This window comes from Branchiostoma lanceolatum, chromosome 10 (assembly GCF_035083965.1).
Source record: "Branchiostoma lanceolatum isolate klBraLanc5 chromosome 10, klBraLanc5.hap2, whole genome shotgun sequence".
In the NCBI taxonomy this organism is placed as follows: domain Eukaryota; kingdom Metazoa; phylum Chordata; class Leptocardii; order Amphioxiformes; family Branchiostomatidae; genus Branchiostoma; species Branchiostoma lanceolatum.
In genome coordinates this window covers 18,269,396-18,285,358 of record NC_089731.1, presented here as the reverse complement: position 1 = coordinate 18,285,358, position 15,963 = coordinate 18,269,396, and the positions used below count along the sequence as shown (strand labels likewise).

At 40.9% G+C, this 15,963-nt stretch overlaps 1 protein-coding gene across 1 annotated transcript; it reads right to left on the bottom strand.

The window, feature by feature from the left end:
* Window positions 1-3,101: 3,101 nt before the first annotated feature.
* On the bottom strand, window positions 3,102-15,755 carry LOC136442809 (uncharacterized). Its single transcript, XM_066439748.1, has 3 exons — window positions 15,071-15,755; window positions 14,554-14,638; window positions 3,102-7,667 (listed from the first exon to the last, which is right to left on the bottom strand). Exons 1-3 carry the CDS (start codon window positions 15,400-15,402, stop codon window positions 5,199-5,201), a joined length of 2,886 nt encoding a protein of 961 aa, XP_066295845.1. The 5' UTR covers window positions 15,403-15,755; the 3' UTR covers window positions 3,102-5,198.
* Between the last annotated feature and the right edge of the window lie 208 nt (window positions 15,756-15,963).

Below are 15,963 nucleotides of genomic sequence, written 5' to 3'. Positions count from 1 at the left end.
AGGAGGTAAATCGTTTGCATGTGTGTCGCTGGATGCTTTAAGTAAGCATAACTGTAGAACGTGTAGATGGATTGTTATGATATTTGGTATGTGGGTATGCGCTGGGAGGAGAATGGTCAAGGTCGATTTTGGGCCCCCTGGTTTGTGTCCCTGGAACTGCAATGGCCTATTTGTAAAAATGTTCTAAAGGGGTATAACTGAAGAGAGGAACAACAGATTTTCATGTTATTTGGTACGCAGGTAGGTTGGACAGAGATGTACACACTGAAGTGCAAATCATGCAAAGTTAGTGTGTTTACGTGTGTGTGCGCGTGTGTGTATGTTTGTGTCACTGTGTTGTATGTATGTGTCACCGGATGCGTAAAATCAGCATAACTATAGAACGTGTAGATGAATTGTAATGATATTTGGTATGTGGGTAGTTGTCGGGAGGAGAAAGGTCAAGGTCGATTTTGGGCCCTCTGGTATGTGTCACTGGAACTGTAATGGCGTATTTGTCAAAATCTTCAAAGGTGAATAACTGAAGAAAGGAGCGACAGATTCTCATGTTATTTACTTGGCAGGTAGTTTAGAGAGGGTTGTATACAATGAAGTGCAAATTATGCAAATTGGACTTAATTTGCCTAAGTAATGGGGAAATCTATATTTGCTGTGTTGGCCTATCCTATATCGGGTGCTAAATGTTAGTAGCTATAGCGTAAGTGGGTCACTTGTCAACAGCTGTTGGCTTTAGCTTGCCAAGCCCATCAATCAATTTAGCAACTGTTGGTTGTTAACAGCTGTTGGCGCTTAACAGTCTGTAGGGACTGATTTGACCAGACTAGAAGCTAATGACAGCAGGTAGTGAAAGGAACAGTTATACATGGTTTTAATGTAAGGCAACTCATTCCAGTCAGTCTGTCTGTATGTTTGAGGACCCCAGTTGAATAATATGGGAAAATAGCAAAGAAGAGGTCAAGATCAGTTTCTGTGGATCAAAGGATATATGATGGGGATCCAAAGCATAAGGTATGTGAAGTAACCAGGACACATCACACATTTGATTATGTGTAAATTCACTTTGACCTGTTAACAGGCTGTTTCTTGCTCATACCGTGTACCAGTTGTGGTCTGGCTTTATTTTCTCAATGGTTTGGCAATGGTACTGTGGACCACAATATATTTAATGTACAATGCTACCAGTTTATAGGTAACTACGTAGCACTTTGACATGATCTGGTCACCCGTAACCTTTCCTGCTTATCTATTGTACCCGTCTTTTATTCACCTCTAAAGTTGTGTTCTATCAACCGCTGTCCCTGATAGTTTATAATTTACACAACTTTGTAGGCAAGGTCGAGATGTCTACAGGTGTCAGAGATACATAAGAAGATGAAGAGAGATCACATGAGAGCCAAAAGAGAAGGAGAAACAAATGCACTGAGGCGTAACAGACCACATAAAACAAATATAAACAAACACAACCACCCTGAAGCAGATAAAACATAACATAACAACCAAACAACAAATAACATACACAAACATAACACAACATTAAAAAAAAAAATTTCATGGAGATTTTGGGTCCTCAGACTCTTGTTTCCTATGTAAAAAGATGTAACTGGCTTGTTTGTCCCGGTGTGCGTCTAGCTAGATGAATATATTGCAGAGTGGCAGAATGTATGGCGGAAGTGGTGTAATAGGAAACTTGAGCATTGGTACCCCGACCAGTCAACCTCTTTGAAACTCACATTAGAATCAGCCACGACGCGACAAATCGCTTCCTAGTTTGCCTTAACGACTAAACCTGGCAAAACAAACTCACCAGTTTGGCATGGGAAGGTAGCCGATCAACAATAAACCTTTGAAAGTATTGGAAACTATTTTTGTTCAAAGGTTTGATGGCGGTCGGCTTGTATCATTTCTAAACTGCCATAATTGTCAATCTGAAAAGTTTAACATTGATGAAGTGTGAAAGGAGGTTATCAGTCAAGACGGATTGCTAGATTCCTTGTTTATCATAAGGCCATGTTGATTATATTATATGGATGACATCCTCTGGGAGCCCAAAACTGGTGCGAGCGTGCGAATGAAAAAGTTTGGCAAATAAAATCTACTTCCAGTATGAAATCTATGTTGTCAGGAAGGATGAACAAAACTAAACCCTCAAAGTATGGTATACTGAATAATAGATTCATAATTTTTGTTCTTTCACATCTTCTTTTCTTAACTTTGGAATTGACTTAAATGACATTCTATGACATCAGTATCTGTCACTGCACGAAATGGCCTCGTTTCCCGGCGTATACGTACAGGGATTCCTCCGGAAATATTCCATATCCCGGATACGCTATATCCATATAACGGATACGCTAAATCCGCACCGGGATATGGAATATTTCCGGAGGAATCCCTGTACGTATACACCGGGATACGAGGCCATTTCGTGCAGTGTGTTTTTGAAAAAATGTACAGCAGCCATTTACATTTTGCAGCTGCTTTGTATGATTTACAGTATGGCAGAAAACTTTTTTTGGAAACTGAAGAAAATTGACATCAGAGAGGACGTCATCCATATAATCATATCAACATGGCCTTATCATAACTTTATGATTATGCTCTTGGTAGCATATTGTACAAATGTACTAAGCAGTTATGCCCAAACTGACTAGACTTCCTAAAACGTCGGCATATATGGTGTAATAGGAAACTTGAGCATTGGTACCCAGGCCCAGACCAATGGACCTCTTTGAAACTTCATACCTCCAGCTTTTCCGCGCCGCGTGCCTGCGAAGCTGGTGTTACGGCTAATGGCGGTTGCACCGGCTATATAGATAGTTATAATTTTGGGGGAGGGGGGTTGGTGCGATTTCTTACATGGGCCAAGGTTCTCTAATGCTGGCAAGGTTCCAAGGCGGTCGTCCCTGGGCGGCATACATGTAACTCCCTTGGCAGCGAAACTTCCTTGCCGGCATTAGACAACCTTGGCTCGTGTAAGAAATCGTGTCACCCCCCTCCCCGAAATATATACGCCGCCGTTCTAGGACGTCTGCGAAGGAGGCTACAAACTGACCACCCTTAGACACTAAATTAAAACAAAATAAACCAGGCTTAGACAGATACTACATAAACAAATGTTACTTTATTCCAAAAACCAGCAACCTGTTCAGTACCATACATTAAAACAGAAGAACACACATCAACTGAAGTAAGTATATTCTATTTGTCCCTGGCCTAAAGCTTGAGAGTAGTTATTAGCAGCAAGGGCTAAAACATTGTGCTTCCAACATACTTGAATCATCAACTTACTGATTCTATAATATTGCTTAGCAGTCTGGCAAACCTTCAACCCGTCTGCATGGTTGTAGATCTGATGGCATAACTTTTATCAAGATTTTCACAGATGTTGGTTACTAATAAGTAGAAATTGCAATAGTTACCTCTTTGGTTTGTACACAGAAACGACAAACTAAAATGGATTGAATCAGCAATACTCTGCTCAAAGTATGAATGCTAAACAAAGCTGTAAAATATTTCAGCTCGGTGAACTAATACTATGGCGTACTTTGTTCTGAAATGTAGTCTTGCAGAGACCTTTTATGCTGAATATGTACTATCCAAACCTAAGTAATCTTGTGCATCCTTACAATGTTTCTTAAGAAATGTTTTTTTGCTGCACACGTCAAGTATCTTACTGGCAACATTTTTAAGCATCAAACTTAACGTGCGCTTTCTTTAAGGTACTTGTAGTAAACTGAGTAACTTAGACACAAGACATGCCCTTTCTGAAGATATGTAGTATGTAATATTTCAAAGTAACTTAACCATATCAAGATGTAGGTCAATATTAGCTGTCTATAGTTTTTCATGTGTCTTCTTAAAACACATTGTTACTTTCCCATGTGTATCTGTATATAAACCTTTAGCTAGTTTAGCTTCTTTGAAACAAATCACAAGATAATTACTTCTGCAGAACTGCTAAAACACTTGTTTGTTGTGGCAATGTGTTTTCAATAACAATGACATGCTGTAACTAGCATCTTCTTTTAATTAAAACAAAGGTAAATGTAATTGTATGGTAAACCTCTTTTAAGCTACATCTACAACTACCAAATGAAGTGCACTAAACCTTCTGTATTATATTATAAGTCCTTTTGAAGCAGAATGAACCAATGTTAATGTTGACATTTTTATGAACTAAACAATACAAACTATCATGGCGATCATATTAGAACAAAAGTCTTTCGTCTGAAAAATGAAGGATATCATTCATAACTGTTATTTGTGGTTTTTGACTTGTACAGGAACTGTCAGTAACTTCTTTTACTTAACATAAAAGCTGTGATACAGGTAAATATGAAAACTTTCTAGTCATATTTCATAGTCTTCCTGACTATATTCGATTTTGACACAATTTTACCCAAAGTTACTGGTATCTAAGATGTTGTAGGTAATTGTTTGGAAGAAAGATACTAATATTCCAAATGAGAAATTCTAATGCCTATGTTGACAACAAATGAAGAATTCAGCTTCAGACATTTCAACTAAACAGACAAAAAACTCAAAACTAAATGTCAACATAAGATTGCTGATCACATCTACATGTATTATTTCTATTAACACTACTGTTACAGCCACCTGGTTATCGGACATACATGTACTTAGACAAATCACATGAAAAAATAGATTCTCTTTTTATCAAGCCCAAAAATGGGTAAAACCTCTGCTAAGTACTGGCACACTTAGACGGCAACAGAGCCCAGAAGACAATAAAATTCTCAGCCTTCCTCTGTGCATGTTTTTGGTCCTTTAAGTATTTGGATTTCTCATCCCCGGGTAAGCCCTAGTCTTTTTTGAATACCATACTTCTACTAGCATAATGCATGTCTGTTTTCAGAGATAATAAATTGGGCACATTGCAACTATCTTTCAACAGTACCAGGAGAAGACTTTCCAACCCAAATGTACCATCCCTTTATCTAAAAAATCAAGGAATTTTCTTTAAGGTATGTCGTAGTTTCTTAAAGAAAAACTTTCACTGATGTCTCCACGATGCTGATGGATGTATTTAAACAAAAAATTTTTATGGAAGCGTTGTAATTAGTATATATTGCTTTAAGTCAAAGGTGCCTAAAGCTGCATTGGTCCCTCTTTTTGACTTGGCCCCAGAGTTATCCCACAAGCCAAGTGTTGGCAGAATTCTACACTTAACGTCAGCTTCAAAGATCAACACCCTTATGGTGAGGAATGTGTAAGTGGGAGCAGTTCTTTCCAAAATGGCAGCCGGTGGTGCGATAGAAGAAGCACTCCTCTCCGAACTCCGTCTCCACGGGGCCCTTCATCTTCCCCTGCTGATTGGAGCTCTGCGCCTGGCTCACTTTAGCGACCGCCTGGCCTCCCGTCTGGTTTGAATTCCCGGTCTTCAGTTTGGACTTCATCATGAGGAAGTTGCCGTCGGCGTTGATAATCGGGTTGTCGGGGAAACGGATGACGAGTTCCATCCCTCCGACCTCCGTCCCCTGCAGCCCGTCGCGGGCCCTGGTGGCGTCCGCCATGTTTGTAAAGTTCACGAAGGCACAGGTTTTGTTGTGGATGATCTTGATGCTCAAAATGCGCCCGTACTTGCCGAAGATGGTCTGGAGGTCGGCCTGGCTGATTTTGGGAGTGACGTTCCCCACCCACAGGGCAGCGCAGGGAGTGGGGGTCGCCCCGGAGGCCTTGTTGTGATGGCCATTCATAGCGACAGCCTTTGGGGCTGCCGGCCTTGCCGTAACCGGCGCTGACAGACGCATGGAAAACGTTGACTGCTGTTTCGGGAAGGAGACTTGTGGGATTGGTGCTTGAGCAGCAGCGGGTGTGAACATGGCACTTTTCACAAGCCGCGGCGCCACCTGGGGGGCCCTCGGCACCACCGGTTGGAAGGCCGACATCGAGTGGTTCTGCTTGGGCGGGCTCAGATTCTCCGGAAAATCCTCCTCGTCGGACATGTAGACTTCGGTGTCGAGAGAGCCACTCTGGTTAAAGGCAGAGGTTATCAAAGAGTTCAGGGCTGCCTCTACGGTCCCGTGCTCCTTTATTGCTTTGTAGCTCTGCTCATTTGTGAAGCCCATGTCTGTCAGGACTTTGACGGAGATTGCCGTAATGGGATCCTCTGGTGGGATGCCCTGTTTATCAGACGCTGGTGTTCCAATAGGCCCTTTAGATGGTAGGGAAAAGGTATCTAGAGATGATATAAAATTCTGACTCTGCATAGGATGCCAGGAGGGAAAAGTGCCGTCCTGGCTGGTGGTATCGGCTTCGGGATTTGAGTTTTCTATTAGCACCTTGTTTGTAAAGGGGTCGGTTTTATTGCCGTTACGTCTTGGCTGTGTTTCCCAAGGTAAGTCGTCAAACTCGCCTGAAATTAAAGCATCTAAAGCGGAATCTAAATGACCGTGCTGTTTAAAGGCTGCCTCGCTTTGTCTATAGGAAAAGCCCATGTCCATTAAACGCTGCATGGCGTGGGACATGTCTGTTTTGTCGTGAGTTTTCACCGCGGGAGCTTCCCGTGGGACGTGATCGTCAATGGAGGGGACACTAGGAGGGGGCTGGGGTGGGGTGGGGACTTGGTGTTGAAGAAAACCCGGCGGCAAACTCGGAAACAGTTGGGAGGTCGGGTTAGTGTACGGAGCGGGAATTTGGGGGGTGGGTATTTCAACGTTTTGCTGAAGAAATAATTGAGGATGGGAGAAAGCGGGACCGTTTTGCGGAAAAAATTGATCAAGAGGCTGGGGTGTAAAGGGCGTAGGGGCAAGGGGCTGCCCGATGCCAAAACCGTTTCCGAGCGGATTATTTCTATACCTAGCAGACTGGCGCTGAGCCATTAGGTATTCTACAGCAGAATCTAAACTACCGTGAATTCTTAAGGCAGCCTCGCTGTCTTCTCTAGAAAAACCCAGCGTCATAAGTTGCTGGACTGAGTAAGGCACAGTTAGGTTATAATTACCATTGGTGTCTACCTTTCTTGGTGGTGCCACAACGGTGCTTAATTCTTTATCCACTATTCTATCACCGTTTGTTTTTGGCGAAGACGACTTGAGGAGGGAGTCTAAAGCTTCCTCCATCGAACCATGAATTTGTACGGCTTCCTCGCTAACCTGTCTGGAAAAGCCTAACTCTACAAGTTGTTCTACTGCACCCCCCTCTTTGTCAACAGTTTCTAATGCCTCCTCTACATCTGGATCCTCCAGAATTAACTCATCGTCTGGACTTGGGGGTTTGGATGATGAGTTCTGTGAAGACGTCTCGCTTTTCCCTGACCTTGATCTCTTCTTCTTCTTCTTTTTCTTCTGTCCGTTCTGCTCTTCCTTAAGATTAAGGCCAGGAATGTAATGCTCCGGAATGGGAGGAGTCGATCTTTCCGAAATAGGCAGCATGTAAGGAGCAGGCCACTTCACTACAGGGTGGTTCAGGGAAGGTTTCGCTTGCTTGACTTGTTGTTGTTGTTGAGCTGGTGGTTGTTGTTCTTTCTGTTGATGGTTTTCTTTCTGCTGATGTTGTTTATGTTGTTGTTTTTGTTGTTGTTGTTGTTCCTGCTGCTGAGAGGATCCGCCTTTCTTCTGCTTCTTCTTTTTAATGGAAGTGTCCTCTTCTGGTCGCCACTCTGTGTCCTTCCGCAGGTAGCCCTTCCCACATTTACACTTACAAACCTGCGGAGGGGAGGAAATGGAAAAATCAGTTTTAGACGAAACATACAGATTTCAGAAATCAAATCGCACAAATCACATTTATCATGATTTGCATATACTCTCAATTTTAATTCATGTCAATAATTTGCAGCAAAATATAAACATCCAGAGGCACAGTACATCTATAAATATGATATCATTTCATATAAAACAGTACATATATATGAAAAATCACCTAGAATTATCAAGAAATGTAGCCTACGGTATAACACTACAAACATCTTGGAACACCCAATATTAAGAAATAAATTTGCAAGAGAAGTATCTTAATCAGATACCTTTCAGAATTATATATAATGTAACATATATACATATATTTAAATACGTACAAATGAAAATAAACGATAATCTTTCTTTCATGTAGGGACAGTCTCATTATAGGACAAGCATAATGGGGCTACAATTTTTGTACATGAAAAGGTTTTGGTGCATGACAAGTTAATTAGCTCCCTGCCGCTTCATAAATTGACACGCTGTTCCCAGGTACCTGTCCATGCAATTATCAAGTTCCAAATCAATCCAGTTGCTTTTGTAAGTAACGGTTACTGTAAATGCAGAAATGTTCGAGGTGGTTTTATGTTTGCAGTTTTTGCAGTAAGGTCTACGCCGCAAACTTAAAATCACCGCGAAATCCCCCCACCCTCTTGTCTGCTATTGTCTCAAACGCAAACTGAAAACCACCGCGAACACTCCATTTTCTGCCTACTGCAAAATCAAAACCACGCAAACTTTAACGCATTTACAGTACCTTGTATTGTTCTTTGTATACGGTAAATCTTCAGATATTTGCAGTAAATTGAAGATTACTCTTTTTGCTTAAGGCTGATCATGCTTTCTACACCTGTTACTTTTCTGCTAAGCAGTTTTAATATCACATGAGTTTTACATGCATTCCTTGCTCTGTGTAGTTATGTACGTCACAGAATGAGTGAGTACTTCAGACCGTACCGGATGTGCACGGTAAACAAACTCATCGGCCGTGACTGAAGTTCACAAATATGACCTCTGACCCACGTGGGCGTCATGTAGTTTAGCACGTAACCATGGTGGGCGTTAAAGGTTATTCTATAAATTGCAACGTATTGTTTTTTAGCAACAGCCCTAGAAAGGGTGGGTTAATCTAAAAGAGCAAAAAACTAGAATTTCAACTCTCTTCCTATGTAAGTCTTCTACTAGTACTTTCATGTAAAAGCAATACAAATTGACAACAACAAAGTATGGGTTACTATTCTTTACAAGTTACACCTGCAATATGCAATAAGTCCAGTGATTTTAAAACCTTCTATCTAAACAATGTAAGAAATACATGTAGTAAACATTTAGTTTCAATGATCAACTGGGCTTTGGATCTTTTAACTCAGAATTGCAAATCCAGAATCGCAACTTTATTTTTAATCTACCTTCCTTTCCTACAATAATCCTAGACTACTACCATCAAACAAGGACTTCTATACAAATTACAATGTCCTTGCATGGACAGAATAGCTGTTGTGATACTAGTATACAGAATGTACAAGGCCAAACGGATGCCAGAAAAGATTCTGAGGACTTCATTTCCGTGGCCGCTTGAATAATAAATGCATTTGGGCCAGGTGATGTCTCGACTTACAGCTTATTGTCAGCGACACATCCTGTCTTCTCTACAATGGACATGTCAACTGATAATGATGTCACTATTAATATTCATAGATCAGGCCACGATTTAACATTCACTCAACTTGTTGACTGCTAAGGCTTAGAAAAAAAAATATTGTGTTTCCAATTACGATCTTGGAGAAAAATTATAAGGGTCGGTAGGGAGGGCTTCTTTTTTCTCTTACATCAACTGTTCAAAGCTTTTAACTGTTAAATACAGGAAATCTGCTTTGAATTTCATCACTTTGATGTCAGATCAAAAATTTTATGTCCCTTGCCAGCAGTTGACCCAAAAAAGGCTTGGATCCCTACGCAGGGTTTTTTCTCCAGTTGTGTGAGTAACCCGAAACACAACATAGGCCTACGACTCGGCATAGTATCTTTAAATTACTTAAAGGTGGGTTCAAGCAAAAAAGGTATAAGAAACAATCACAGTATTTTTAATCTTTCATTACGTAGATGAGATTACCTAATGTATTCCTGTTTACATTTTCAAGGCTGTTTAGCGGGTCTGTATATCATGGCTGCCGGTGAGGTGTAAATAATTTCATTTTGAACAGGTGCCAACGAAAAATGGAGCCAGGTATGTGACGTCGAGACAATACGTGCCCGGCGAACACAAAAATATGGCAAAAGCGCTCCCGGACAAAGCTGAACTAAATTCTTGACGCATACGAAGCGATGGTCTGGAATTTCAGCCATGTACATGCACATGCATAACTATAAGGCTCACTTCACTAGCCTATGGTAAAATTGCACAGACAGACCTTCGGCTGCATAGAAAAAATTTCAATCTCAGGAATTCTCTGCGTTCGTCTTTCAGTTTTTAGCGACATGAAGAAGGCCAATGACCTCCAATGGGGGCACTGTTTTATTTCACAAAGGTTTGTGTCCCACAGACTCTTGTTATGTCAGAAACAGTCTGTTACTATTGCTGCATACAGTCAAACCTCTGCATAAAGACCTCCTGGCCAATGTGACCAAATTTTTCCCATTGACTCAAGCATTAAGAATCCCAGATCTAAATTGAGTGGTATTCTTGGGCAATTTTCAGTGTATTCCTTATAAAATGTTAAATGTACTACATTTCTAAACATCGCTCAGGTGCTATGAGTAAGATGGCCGTGCTTGAACTTTCTCATTTGTCTTTGATAGAATTCCAAGTGCCACTTCAAAAACTGTTGCTTTGTTTTTAGATCAGTTCCAGCTGGAAAAGCTTCCGGGCAGGAATCTATTGTTGACAAAAGCTGAGTTGTATCTAGTCCATGTTGACACACAGTTTCTGAATATTTCTTATAACATGTTAAATGTACATTTGTATGTACATTGAATATAGGTGCTGAGATGGCCAAACTGGAACTTTGTCTATGTATTCCAGGGTGTGAAATACCTGGTTGCACGTTGCACAGTGCAACAAGATTTCGGTTGGTGCAAGTTAATTCCAAACCCAGGTAGCGCAGTGTGCAACCTTATATTTTGAACCAAAGATCTCAATCGGAGCCCTGGAAGCTCACAAAAACACAGTGTCACTCTCATAAAATTCGGTAAATCTTCAATTGAAATAAAGAAATCAACACGTTTTCGTTTTAAACCATCCAAAACCCTTCATAGATCGTGGAATTTGAGCTGAAAAAGACGAAAACACACTGCCCTCGGCTACACAAGATGTTGTTAGGTCAATGGGAACAAAATACTATCTAATTTATATTTTGAAATATTAGTAGTATTATACGCTACATACAAGCTTAATTCGAAGAAATCGGTGAATGTTGCTGGAGCAACCTGAAATTTGGATGCGCAACCTAGCATTTGCCCTAGGCTGCAACATGGGCAACCTGGCTCAAAAAAGTATTTCGCACCCTGTATTCACAGGTGAGACTTCAAAAACTGTATTTAGGTCAGTTACCTGGGTTTACCTGTAGGCATGATTCTTTTGATTGTTGACAAGAGCTGTAGGCCCATGCTGATACATGATTTTCTGAAAATTTCTTACAATATAACAAATATTCATTTCTAAACATCACAATATATATCTTATATAGGTGCTAAGATACTATTACTGGAACTTTGTCCACATATTTGAGAGGATGACAGGTGACAACAGCAGGACTTCAAAATCTGTTACTTTGTTTCTAGGTCAGTTACCTGAGTTTGCCTGTAGGCATGGTTCTATTGTATTGTTGACAAGTACTGTGTTGTGTCTACTTTGGGTTACACCTTGGGACTAAGGTGTGTCTATTTTATGACTTTATACAAATATAGTTGAGAGAAACGCAAGTGACAACAGTGGGACACTTCAAAAATTGTCACTTCCAAAGTTTGTTTTTAGGTCAGTTACCTGGATTTGCCTGGAGGCATGATTCTATTGGTTTGTTGGCCAGTACTGTGTTGTATCTACTTTGGGTTACACCTTGGGACTGAGGTGGTCGATGTTATATATATTTGAGAGAATCGCAGGTGACAGTGGGACACTTCAAAAACTGTCACTTTGTTTTTAGGTCAGTTACCTGGATTTACCCGGAGGCAGTGGTTCTATTGTATTGTTGACAAGAGCTGTGTTGTGTCTAATCTAGGTGACACCTTGGGACTAAGGTGCGTCCATGTTTCACATTGTTGACAACAAGTCTACATGTACATAAAAATGCTTCTTATGAATTTTAAAAATGCTACAAAATCCATCACAGGAAAACTCTGAAATCATTACATCCACAGTTGGCGTTTTGTATGTGGTTTTGCAGCATAACTCACGAAGCTATGGATGAAAATGTCAAGAAATTTGAGGGGTGGCTAGGCCATGTCTTATCATTATCAAAGAAATAATTAGATTTTGGGCCCCCTGGCAGCTTTCTCTGGCACTGTTGCAGAATTTCTGGTTTAGAAATTAGACAATATTGTGTTCTGGACAAGCTATGGACATATAATTTCTGGGTGGCACAGATACACGTAGATAGCTTTTGTCACTTTGTGCAGGGGAAGAAGTGACGTAAGTTTGGGCCATCTAGCAGCTTTCTTAATAACTGCAGGGGGATAAATTGCAAGTCATATTCATGAGTCATTCCTTATAAATGTATGGTCAAAGTTGCATTAAAAGTCAAACATATGGTAAGATTACCATTTTCTTATTTTGTTTCTTACATATCTTAGCCTTCAAAAACAACCCACACCTTTTCAAACAAATAATGTATCATTATGAGACCCCCTTTAAAAAGTTTGGAATTTGTTTGGCATAAAAACTAATACTTACAGGTATTTTTAGCCACGTAGTACTGGCCAGGGGGTGGCAGCAACACTTTGAAACATGGTGGTTTAATCATTTACCTGGTGAACTTTGATACACTGAGCATGTCACTGGCGCAAACAAAACCTGCTTGGTGCAAAGTAGTCCCAACAAATGGGCCAATCAGAGCAAGCAACATGTAACGTTAGGATTTCCACAGACCAATTCACCTGGATTTATCAGGAGTAAGTCTGGATCTGGTTTGATCTAGTTTTTACACTTAATGTGAAAGTCCCATGGCCGAGTAGCTACTCATTCCTGACCAGACGTACAACTTTCCTAAGGTGTAAAAATGGGTACCTGACTTTGGTTGGGGTGGAAAAAGGCAGTGGAAGGAGAGGGTTGGGCTCTGCCTTCCGGCAACGTGCTCTAGACACAGTGGATTAAACCAAGGAGGTTATATAACCTCCTTGATTAACCCACGGCCCCTACGGTATTAAAAAAGGCTATGCAACTACTTTCACCTTTTACCTTTACCTACTATCAACAATAGGCTAGAAAAGATTTCGCATGTATAATTAAGGTCTTCATTAATATGGTAATGCCTGGCTTTGGTCATTTGAAAGAAAACAAAGAAGCTTATTGTCATGCATGTTTGCCCTGTGAATTGACAAATACACTTATGAATTCCTATGGGCAAATTTTCAGAGATGTTTTCTACAGTATTTGTTCCTGTACATAGGCTTGAAATCTGTACTTTTGTTTTGCAATTTGTGATTCTTGTTCTTTTCAGTCAGTTTGTATGTAGATTTGGGAATTTGTATCCTCCATTTATCATCATCAAATTCAAAATCTTTTCAAAATCTTTTCAACAATCAACAGTTTACACAAGGGTATTTTAACCTTTTAAGCACACTGAAGTTGCCGTTTGGCACCCTCTATTGTTTACAGGGTTAGGCAGCAGGGAGAAGGTTAACCTCTACTGTATGTTATGTTATAGTAGAATAAACAGTACTCTAGGCCCTCCAAAATACTCTGTACATATAAAACCTCCTTGGTACATGTGCACAATACTGTACTATGGTGTGTAAGTCCTTTATAAAAATAAGGCCAACAAATCCATGTAACACATCTGGCTAGACCTGGAACATGGTCAAAACAACATTGATTTGTACACAGGTGTTTCGCAAAGGTCAGAGACCTGACTTATCCTGGATCACGTGAACTTTTGGCACCAGGACAGTTCGACCTCTACTGGGCTCTAGCCAATCAGGACAGTTTGGCACGACAACTAGGATTATGGTTGAGTTTAGGGTTAGTGTTGAATAAGACTTAGAAATAGAGTTAGAAGGCGTCCTCTTCATAGCAAAACATCTAGAGACAGTCCGAACGGTGCAGAAACATGACATTCTAACCCTGGTGTCTAGCACTGGTGAACAGGCCTTATTGGCCAATAGCTAGGGGCCAAACTGTCAAGGTTCCGAAAAGGACTGACTTACCCCTAACTGCCATTCCAGGGATCTCCCCAGAAATTTACAATTACATGTAAAGGTAAAGATAGTCTAGGTGGCAAGGTTGTCTTGTGGTTAGAGTTGATGAATTAGAATCTACAGGTTTTGGGTTCGAATCCCACTTTATACCTATTTCCTCACTCGACTAAGGTGAAAATGGGTACCTAGCTTTGGTTAGGGCATATTTAACCTCCTTGGTTTAATAGGGATGTCTTCTCGGATGGGGCGTAAAGCCAGAGGTCCCGTGGTTGAGGAGAGCCACTTATCGATAAATAGGGGTCCATCCCGGTGTGAATGGGTCAATTAAATCTTTCTGGATACACAGCTTGTACTGTTTAGTACAAACCTGGTGTGTTACGCCATGAGCAGTTTAAGCAGTACAAACAAACAAAACTGCTTTTTCACTATTTCAGAAACTGTCAATTATGGACATTTGCATATTTGACATGGTTTGCCATGGCAACAAGATTTTAAGGATACTAACCTCAACATGCGCCTTCTTAACCAGATCATATCCACGAATGGTCCACAGACTTTCACGACGTTTCTCCTTGGGCCAGCGAAGAAACCTAGAAGAACATACAAGAAAGTCAAATACTAACTAAGTACTTTACAAAATGTATCACTGAAACAAAATACAACTTTGTTACATAATCTACTGAGGTAAAATAGTGACAAAACCTACTTCTGGTGATCTTTATTTTGGAACAGAAAGTAACGTAAACATTCACCTATTATGGTTGGTTGCAAGTTACAACATGTACACAGAAACCATATCAAAGGATTTGGGTTCAGTAAAAATATGTTGTTTTGGCTTGTCATCAAATAAACACCATATGTAACTTGTGTTTACAAGCACTGAGTCTGTAAAGATTGGAAACAGTCTAAACAAATAAAAGAGGACAAAAATGTGGTTCAAAATCTATAGATACATTTTAAATTGGAACAGGAATTTATGAGGAACTTTAGGTTGGAAATTGCGGAAGTGTGAAGGACCGTACCTTCCGGTTACAATCCGAGGAGCGCACGAGAGGTGGTCTAAAACACTGTCTTCCCACTTGTCAAAACATCTGTCGTGCATGTAAGAGCTCTCAGGACAGTTCTCGTTGCTACAGATCACCTTTACGGCGTTTTTTACGAGGTCTAGCGGGTCGTCCGATGAGCAGTGGACGGGGTGGCAGCACCCCCGCTCCAACGAGCCCGCGCGGGCGGCACTAGTCGAGCTGCTTCCCGCCGACTGGTTCCCCGCGGTCTCCCCGCTACCACCGCCGTCACCCGCGCCAGAAGACGCCGAGTCCTGCCTCTTCCGAACCTTCCCTCCTCCTTTAGGCATCCTGGTCAACTCAACAACAGTCCGGCAAACAAATAAAAAACACCGAGGTAGAAAATTAAAAAGTTCAGGTGGTTAAAGTAAACAAAGATGGCGCACACACAAGTTCTGTCAACGGATTTCTGCACACCTTGCAGAAAGGCAACCTTTTTCCGTGAGTTGGACGAATTCTTCCGCTTCAAACTACTTCAGAAGATTCCTGATAAAACAATGGAATGTTGTGAAGTCGTTGAGCAAGTCATGGCAGGGAGAAACGCGAGAGGAAAGACGGGTTTGTTGTTCAGAAGGAGGGCGCCAAGACAACAACTATGGCACGCTGCTTTGTTCCCACACGCTTAGGGTCGTTTGGCGACCTCTGACCTGTGACGTCATGAATTGGCGGCAAGAAAAACTCACAAAGGGGAAGATTTGACTTCATTTGAGATAATCTATTAGGTTATATAGAAGTAAAGGCGTTTACAAAACACAAGATTTAGGCGATTTTTATGCACAGATTATGCGAATTGTAGACCTGTTTTGCTAGTAACAAGCGTACTATAAGAGTTTAAAAGTTCAGGGATTTAA

Coding starts and splice junctions, on each gene's coding strand:
- LOC136442809 (XM_066439748.1), bottom strand. CDS start 15,402: ATGCCTAAAGGAGGAGGGAAGGTTCGGAAGAGGCAGGACTCGGCGTCT. Junction 14,639..15,070: donor CCTCGGATTGTAACCGGAAG/GTACGGTCCTTC, acceptor ATGTTCTTCTAG/GTTTCTTCGCTGGCCCAAGG. Junction 7,668..14,553: donor TTAAGAAGGCGCATGTTGAG/GTTAGTATCCTT, acceptor TCCCCTCCGCAG/GTTTGTAAGTGTAAATGTGG.